This window comes from Anopheles coustani, unplaced genomic scaffold, assembly GCF_943734705.1.
Source record: "Anopheles coustani unplaced genomic scaffold, idAnoCousDA_361_x.2 scaffold_14_ctg1, whole genome shotgun sequence".
NCBI classification, from domain to species: Eukaryota; Metazoa; Arthropoda; class Insecta; order Diptera; family Culicidae; genus Anopheles; species Anopheles coustani.
The window spans coordinates 96,069-105,707 of NW_026525390.1; the positions used below are offsets into that span (position 1 = coordinate 96,069).

Here is a 9,639-nt window from a genome sequence, read left to right on the forward strand (position 1 = left end):
TCTCTTAAGACACTTTAAGCACCCTCAAAACACCTTCCTGAATCATCTCATCCCTTTTAAAGACATTTTAAGCACCCTCAAAACACCTTCCTGCATCATCTCATCCTCTCTGAAGACACTTTAAGCACCATCAAAACACCTTCCTACACCATCTCATTCACTCTGAAGACACCTTAAGCACCCTCAAAACACCTTCCTCCATCATCTCATTCACTATGAAGACACTTTAAGCACCCTCAAAACACCTTCCTACATCATCTTTATCACTCTGAAGACACTTTAAGCACCCTCAAAACACCTTCCTGCATCATCTCATTCACTCTGAAGACACTTTGAGCACCCTCAAAACACATTCCTGCACCATTTCATTCACTCTGAAGATACTGGAAGCACCCTTAAAACACCTTCCTGCATCATCTGATTCACTCTTAAGACACTTTAAGCACCCTCAAAACACCTTCCTGCATCATCTCATTCACTCTGAAGACACTTTAAGCACCCTAAAAACACCTTCCTGCATCCTGTCAATCCCTCTGAAGACAATTTAAGCACCCTCAAAACACCTTCCTACACCATCTCATCCTCTCTGAAGACACTTCAAGCACCCTCAAAACACCTTCCTACACCATCTCATTCACTCGGAAGACACTTTAAGCACCCTCAAAACACCATCCTACACCATCTCATTCACTCTGAAGACACTTCAAGCACCCTCAAAACACCTTCCTACACCATCTCATTCACTCTGAAGACACTTTAAGCACTCTCAAAACACCTTCCTGCATCATCTCATTCACTCTGAAGACACTTTAAGCACCCTCAAAACACCTTCCTTCATCATCTTATTCACGCTGAAGACACTTTAAGCACCCTCAAAACACCTTCCTGCATCATCTCATCCACTCTGAAGATACTTTAAGCACCCTCAAAACACCTTCCTGCATCATCTCATCCACTCTGAAGATACTTTAAGCACCCTAAAAACACCTTCCTCCATCATCTCATTCCCTCTGAAGACACTTTAAGCACCCTCAAAACACCTTCCTCCATCATCTCATTCACTCTGAAGACACTTTAGGCACCCTCAAAACACCTTCCTGCGAGTGAGATGATCTCATTCACTCTGAAGACACTTTAAGCACCCTCAAAACACCTTCCTGCATCATCTCATTCACTCTGAAGACACTTTAAGCACCCTCAAAACACCTTCCTGCATCATCTCATCCACTCTGAAGACACTTTAAGCACCCTCAAAACACCTTCCTGCATCATCTCATCCACTCTGAAGATACTTGAAGCACCTTAAAACACCTTCCTGCATCATCTGATTCACTCTGAAGACACTTTAAGCACCCTCAAAACACCTTCCTGCATCATCTCATCCCTTTAAAAGACATTTTAAGCACCCTCAAAACACATTCCTGCATCATCTCATCCCTTTTAAAGACATTTTAAGCACCCTCAAAACACCTTCCTGCATCATCTCATCCCCTCTGAAGACACTTTAAGCACCATCAAAACACCTTCCTGCATCATCTCATCCTCTCTAAAGACACTTTAAGCACCCTCAAAACACCTTCGTGCATCATCTCATCCTCTCTGAAGACACTTTAAGCACCCTCAAAACACCTTCCTGCATCATCTCATCCCTTTTAAAGACATTTTAAGCACCCTCAAAACACCTTCCTGCATCATCTCCTTCCCTCTGAAGACACTTTTAGCACCCTCAAAACACCTTCCTGCATCATCTCATCCTCTCTGAAGACACTTTAAGCACCCTCAAAACACCTTCCTGCATCATCTCATCCCTTTAAAAGACATTTTAAGCACCCTCAAAACACATTCCTGCATCATCTCATCCCTTTTAAAGACATTTTAAGCACCCTCAAAACACCTTCCTGCATCATCTCATCCCCTCTGAAGACACTTTAAGCACCATCAAAACACCTTCCTGCATCATCTCATCCTCTCTGAAGACACTTTAAGCACCCTCAAAACACCTTCCTGCATCATCTCATCCTCTCTGAAGACACTTTAAGCACCCTCAAAACACCTTCCTGCATCATCTCATCCCTTTTAAAGACATTTTAAGCACCCTCAAAACACCTTCCTGCATCATCTCCTTCCCTCTGAAGACACTTTAAGCACCCTCAAAACACCTTCCTGCATCATCTCATCCTCTCTGAAGACACTTTAAGCACCCTCAAAACACCTTCCTGCATCATCTCATCCTCTCTTAAGTCGCTTTAAGCACCCTCAAAACACCTTCCTGCATCATCTCATCCTCTCTGAAGACACTTTAAGCACCCTCAAAACACCTTCCTACATCATCTTTATCACTCTGAAGACACTTTAAGCACCCTCAAAACACCTTCCTGCATCATCTCATTCACTCTGAAGACACTTTGAGCACCCTCAAAACACATTCCTGCACCATTTCATTCACTCTGAAGATACTGGAAGCACCCTTAAAACACCTTCCTGCATCATCTGATTCACTCTTAAGACACTTTAAGCACCCTCAAAACACCTTCCTGCATCATCTCATCCTCTCTGAAGACACTTTAAGCACCCTCAAAACACCTTCCTGCATCATCTCATCCTCTCTGAAGACACTTTAAGCACCTTCAAAACACCTTTCTGCATCATCTCATCCTCTCTGAAGACACTTTAAGCACCCTCAAAACACCTTCCTGCATCATCTCATCCTCTCTTAAGTCGCTTTAAGCACCCTCAAAACACCTTCCTGCATCATCTCATCCTCTCTGAAGACACTTTGAGCACCCTCAAAACACCTTCCTGCATCATCTCATCCTCTCTTAAGACACTTTAAGCACCCTCAAAACACCTTCCTGAATCATCTCATCCCTTTTAAAGACATTTTAAGCACCCTCAAAACACCTTCCTGCATCATCTCATCCTCTCTGAAGACACTTTAAGCACCATCAAAACACCTTCCTACACCATCTCATTCACTCTGAAGACACTTTAAGCACCCTCAAAACACCTTCCTCCATCATCTCATTCACTCTGAAGACACTTTAAGCACCCTCAAAACACCTTCCTACATCATCTTTATCACTCTGAAGACACTTTAAGCACCCTCAAAACACCTTCCTGCATCATCTCATTCACTCTGAAGACACTTTAAGCACCCTAAAAACACCTTCCTGCATCTTGTCAATCCCTCTGAAGACAATTTAAGCACCCTCAAAACACCTTCCTACACCATCTCATTCACTCTGAAGACACTTTAAGCACCCTCAAAACACCTTCCTGCATCATCTCATTCACTCTGAAGATACTTGAAGCACCCTCAAAACACCTTCCTCCATCATCTTATTCACTCTGAAGACACTTTAAGCACCCTCAAAACACCTTCCTGCATCATCTCATTCACTCTGAAGACACTTTGAGCACCCTCAAAACACATTCCTGCACCATTTCATTCACTCTGAAGATACTGGAAGCACCCTTAAAACACCTTCCTGCATCATCTGATTCACTCTTAAGACACTTTAAGCACCCTCAAAACACCTTCCTGCATCATCTCATTCACTCTGAAGACACTTTAAGCACCCTAAAAACACCTTCCTGCATCTTGTCAATCCCTCTGAAGACAATTTAAGCACCCTCAAAACACCTTCCTACACCATCTCATTCACTCTGAAGACACTTTAAGCACCCTCAAAACACCTTCCTGCATCATCTCATTCACTCTGAAGATACTTGAAGCACCCTCAAAACACCTTCCTCCATCATCTTATTCACTCTGAAGACACTTTAAGCACCCTCAAAACACCTTCCTGCATCATCTCATTCACTCTGAAGACACTTTGAGCACCCTCAAAACACCTTCCTGCATCATCTCCTTCCCTCTGAAGACACTTTAAGCACCCTCAAAACACCTTCCTGCATCATCTCATCCTCTCTGAAGACACTTTAAGCACCCTCAAAACACCTTCCTGCATCATCTCATCCTCTCTTAAGTCGCTTTAAGCACCCTCAAAACACCTTCCTGCATCATCTCATCCTCTCTGAAGACACTTTAAGCACCCTCAAAACACCTTCCTACATCATCTTTATCACTCTGAAGACACTTTAAGCACCCTCAAAACACCTTCCTGCATCATCTCATTCACTCTGAAGACACTTTGAGCACCCTCAAAACACATTCCTGCACCATTTCATTCACTCTGAAGATACTGGAAGCACCCTTAAAACACCTTCCTGCATCATCTGATTCACTCTTAAGACACTTTAAGCACCCTCAAAACACCTTCCTGCATCATCTCATCCTCTCTGAAGACACTTTAAGCACCCTCAAAACACCTTCCTGCATCATCTCATCCTCTCTGAAGACACTTTAAGCACCTTCAAAACACCTTTCTGCATCATCTCATCCTCTCTGAAGACACTTTAAGCACCCTCAAAACACCTTCCTGCATCATCTCATCCTCTCTTAAGTCGCTTTAAGCACCCTCAAAACACCTTCCTGCATCATCTCATCCTCTCTGAAGACACATTAAGCACCCTCAAAACACCTTCCTGCATCATCTCATCCTCTCTTAAGACACTTTAAGCACCCTCAAAACACCTTCCTGAATCATCTCATCCCTTTTAAAGACATTTTAAGCACCCTCAAAACACCTTCCTGCATCATCTCATCCTCTCTGAAGACACTTTAAGCACCATCAAAACACCTTCCTGCATCATCTCATCCTCTCTTAAGTCGCTTTAAGCACCCTCAAAACACCTTCCTGCATCATCTCATCCTCTCTGAAGACACTTTAAGCACCCTCAAAACACCTTCCTGCATCATCTCATCCTCTCTGAAGACACTTTAAGCACCATCAAAACACCTTCCTACACCATCTCATTCACTCTGAAGACACTTTAAGCACCCTCAAAACACCTTCCTCCATCATCTCATTCACTCTGAAGACACTTTAAGCACCCTCAAAACACCTTCCTACATCATCTTTATCACTCTGAAGACACTTTAAGCACCCTCAAAACACCTTCCTGCATCATCTCATTCACTCTGAAGACACTTTGAGCACCCTCAAAACACATTCCTGCACCATTTCATTCACTCTGAAGATACTGGAAGCACCCTTAAAACACCTTCCTGCATCATCTGATTCACTCTTAAGACACTTTAAGCACCCTCAAAACACCTTCCTGCATCATCTCATTCACTCTGAAGACACTTTAAGCACCCTAAAAACACCTTCCTGCATCTTGTCAATCCCTCTGAAGACAATTTAAGCACCCTCAAAACACCTTCCTACACCATCTCATTCACTCTGAAGACACTTTAAGCACCCTCAAAACACCTTCCTGCATCATCTCCTTCCCTCTGAAGACACTTTATGCACCCTCAAAACACCTTCCTGCATCATGTCATTCCCTCTGGAGACAATTTAAGCACCCTCAAAACACCTTCCTACACCATCTCATTCACTCTGAAGACGCTTTATGCACCCTCAAAACATCTTCCTGCATCATGTCATTCCCTCTGAAGACACTTTAAGCACCCTAAAAACATATTCCTGCACCATTTCATTCACTCTGAAGATACTTTTTTTTTTTTTTTGTTTTTTTATTTGTTACGCGAAGAGGAAATCTTCAGTAAGACACCCCACACACTAGGGTAGTGTGGGGATTTTACTCACTAAAACCTCTCCTCGACCTCATCCCCTGGGAACTGCCGCAAGGCTTTACTTCCAGGGGGGGTTGTGCTCCCGCACACGGCTAGCGATTGGTTAGTGGCTCCAATCCGTCGTCAATGCCCAACACGGGCCTGCCTCTGCTCCTCTCTCCACCTTATCTGCAGCTTCGTCGCAATCGACCGCATTCCAGCTCCAACTGCCACCCAGTTTTCCTCCGAAGCACACATCACTTGCGTGAGGTTTCTCGCCGTCAGCACCACTCCGCAGCTCTGCACCATCTCGACGCGTTCCTCGCGGAAACGCGGACAAACAAACAGGACATGTTCTGCGTCCTCCACCATCTTGCTGCACCAGGAACACCACGAGGCGCTGGCATGCTCGAACCGGTGCAGGTAGGACTTGAAACACCCATGGCCGGAGAGAAACTGCGTGACGTAAAAGTCAATCTCTCCGTGTTTCCTCCCTACCCACGACGCGAGGTCTGGGATAAGGGTGTGTGTCCATCGTCCCCTGCCAGAACTGTCCCATCTGCTTTGCCACTTCCGCATCGTCTCCTGCTGAACCGCTGGTCTCACCGCACTGGAACTGCCACCTCCTGCCGCCTTCCGTCGATAGCACTCAGCGTCCTCCTCCACCAACAAGTACGTAGGCACCATCCCTGCAATCACCGCGACTGCATCCAAGGATATCGTCCGGTATGCACAGGTTACCCGTATAGCAAGTAGCCTATGCACCCTTCCAATCCTCTCCTGGTAAGTTGTGGCGCTCAGGGCACCTGCCCACACTGGTGCCGCGTACCGTAACGCTGACGTAGCCACCGTCGCTAGAAGGCGGCGTTTACTGCTTCTGCGTCCTGCGGTATTCAGCATGATGCGCGAGATAGCTGCTGCAGATCGCGTTGCCCTCTCACAGGCATACTCGACGTGTGCCTTGAAGGAAAGCCGGTCGTCCAGCATCACTCCCAGGTACTTCAGCTGCCGCTGCGCGATGATCTGGGAATCACCCATCCAGATAGACGAAGACTGCCTCTGCTTGTGGCTGCTCACCAGTAGATACTCGGTTTTGTGGTGAGCAATTCCGAGCCTGTGCTGCCTCATCCACGACTCTATCCTACTACAGGCCTCGGCCGCAAGGATTTCCACTTCGGCTGCGTCCTCCCCAAGCACAGTCAAGGCGATGTCATCGGCGAAGCCGATGAGTTCTGTGCCTTTAGGGAGGTCGAGTTCCAGCAGCCCGTCATACATAATGTTCCAGAGGGTAGGCCCCAGAATGGAGCCCTGTGGAACACCTGCAGTTATGGCCATGGACTCTTGGCCCCGCTCTGTGTCGTAGAGTAGGCGACGCTGGCTGAGGTAACTCGCGAGGATCCTGCACAGGTACTCGGGTACGTTGTGACTCCGCAGAGCTAAGCCTATCGCATCCCAGCTGGCACTGTTAAAGGCATTCTTAACGTCGATGGTGATGATTCCGCAGCAACGATCTCCAGTCCTCTTCTTCTCGTACGCTGCTCTCACCTTCCCCACTACCGCAAGGATTGCGTCCACCGTTGATCTCCTCTTGCGGAAGCCGAACTGCCGGTCGGAGAGTCCACTTTGACCCTCAGTGAAAACGATGAGGCGGTTCAATATGATCCTCTCCAGCAGCTTACCAGTTGTGTCCAGCAGCCCCAGAGGTCTGAATGAGGGAGGGCCGCCCACACCTTTCCCTGGCTTCGGCAGAAGGACTAGCTTCTGCCTCTTCCATACAGCAGGGAACTCTCCCGTTTCCAGAAGCCGCTGAAACGACTCCCTGAACACTTCCGGATACGCCTGCACCGCAGCCTTCAGCGCCACATTCGGGATTCCCGTCCGGGCCCGGAGCTTTGTCCAGCCTCAGCAGCCTAACGGCGTCCAGCAGCTCCTCGTTGGTCACCGGCACCACCCCCGTGGACAGCTCCTCAGCTGGTGACGACGATAGGACACGAGTCGTGAGATCGTGCTGCGGAAACAGCTCCTCTATGAAGGCACGAAGTCTGGTTGGGCACCTTTCCGGCGGGGGCTGGCCCTTCAGCTTGTTCACAACGACCCTGTACGCGTTGCCCCACACATTTCTCTCGGCTTCGCGACAGAGGTCGAGGAAGCACCGCCTTTTGCTGGCTTTGATCTCCCTTTTCAGGGCCGATCTGGCAGCTTGGTACACCAGCTTCAGCTCCTCCCGACACACATCGGAGCGGGCTCTCAGCTGCTTCCTACGGGCCGTGGTGCACGCCGTCCTTAGCTCCTTGATGGCTTGGTTCCACCAGTACTTCGGCCGACGTTTCGAGCTGGATGGCCTCCTCCTCGGCATTGTTGCATCACACGCGTCCGATAAGACGTCTACCAGTTTAGCGGCACTGGTTGGTGCGATGCCAAAGCCCCCGAGGCTTAGAGCTGCCAGGAACGTGTCCGAGTGGAAGCACTGCGTCCTCCATCCTCCCGTGACCCCATATCCGCTTCCTGATGGACCACGGGTATGTCCCACCGAGAAGCGAATGGCTTGGTGGTCACTGAGGGTATCGTCCTCTAGCACTCTCCAATCTGCTCCAGTTGCCAGCCGTTGACTGCAGAAGGTCACGTCCACTATAGATGTCCTGCCATTTCTCCGAAAGGTACTTGTTTCGCCGTCGTTGAGCAGCTGCAGGTCCAGCATCGCGAAGCATTCTGCAACACTCGTTCCTCGCTGGTTTGTGGAGTTGCTACCCCATTCCACTGACCAAGCATTGAAATCGCCCCCGACGACCACTGCTCCTCTACCAGCTAGCTCCATCGACAGCGTGTTGAGAAACTCTTCGAATTTTGCGGGGGACCAACTGGGGGGAGCGTAAATGCTGCAGCACACTATCGAGTTTATCACGGCTATGACGAACCCCTCGTGATCCCTGCAGATGACGCTCTGGATGGGGTACTTACCCCCAGCTAGGATTGCTGCTTTCCCCGTCTTGTCTACCACCCAGCTTTGGTCACCAACGGGCACCTGGTATGGCTCCGAGAGTAGCGCCACGTCCACATTCGCCTCTACCAACGTTTGCCACAGCACCTGCTGAGCCAGCTCACAGTGGTTGAGGTTCAGCTGGATCACCTCCATGGCTTTCTCAGTTACCAGCGCGCCTTGCAGTCCGGTCCCCCCATGCGATGGTTGCACCTATCTGGTGGACAGAGGACGCATTTCTGCTCCTTGTTGCAGCCTCCTGCTCGGTGACCAACTTCACCACACCGCATGCAGGTGTTCGAGCGGTCCGGTCCCTTGCAGTTCCATTTGCTGGTGTCCTGCTCCCCAACACTTGAAACACTGCTTTGGCTTTTCGACCAAACGCAGTGGGCATACCGTCCACCCTACTCTAATCTTCCCTACCGCCAGGATCTTGGGCGCAATACTAGATGCCACTTTGATGGAGGCCGTTTGCATGCCACCAAACGCCATCCGCATCTTAACCTGCATCCGTGCCTCCTCCCCAATGCCTGTCTGCCTTTTTAGGGCCTCCTCAATATCCTCAGCCGAGGTCACCTCATCGACGTACCGACACTCAATTGTCTCTACTTTGCTGAGCATCTTTACTTGCCCGCCATCCCCCACCGACTTTTGTAGAGCCTCGTGGCATTTTAATTCCGTCGCTTGCACGCCTCTGTTGAGCTCTATGAGCAACTCGTTATTTCGGGTGCGCCTCACTCGATAAACACTTTCCCCTAGGCTTCTTAGCTCCGGGTCGCACTTCATTCTTCGCAGAATATCCGCATACGACGCCGCCTCATTTGCCTCAACCAGGATCGCGTTTCCGCTGCGACTCACTTTTTCCACTTTTTCTTCCGGATCGACCATTTTAGGCTTCTTGGGCTTATCGTTTCTGTTTTTTTGAGTTTGCCGGCTTCCTTCCCTCGACACGTCCGGCACCTCATCACTCTTCGGTTTCGTCTGACCCCCCATCGCCTCCTCGGGTGATCTTATCGCG

The 9,639-nt window shown here is 48.9% G+C and overlaps 1 protein-coding gene across 1 annotated transcript; it reads right to left on the reverse strand.

Moving 5' to 3' along the window:
- Nucleotides 1–7,319: 7,319 nt before the first annotated feature.
- On the reverse strand, nucleotides 7,320–8,777 carry LOC131271261 (uncharacterized). The gene has a single exon (XM_058272671.1). The coding sequence runs from the start codon at nucleotides 8,775–8,777 to the stop codon at nucleotides 7,320–7,322; it is 1,458 nt and encodes a 485-aa protein (XP_058128654.1).
- Nucleotides 8,778–9,639: the final 862 nt, after the last annotated feature.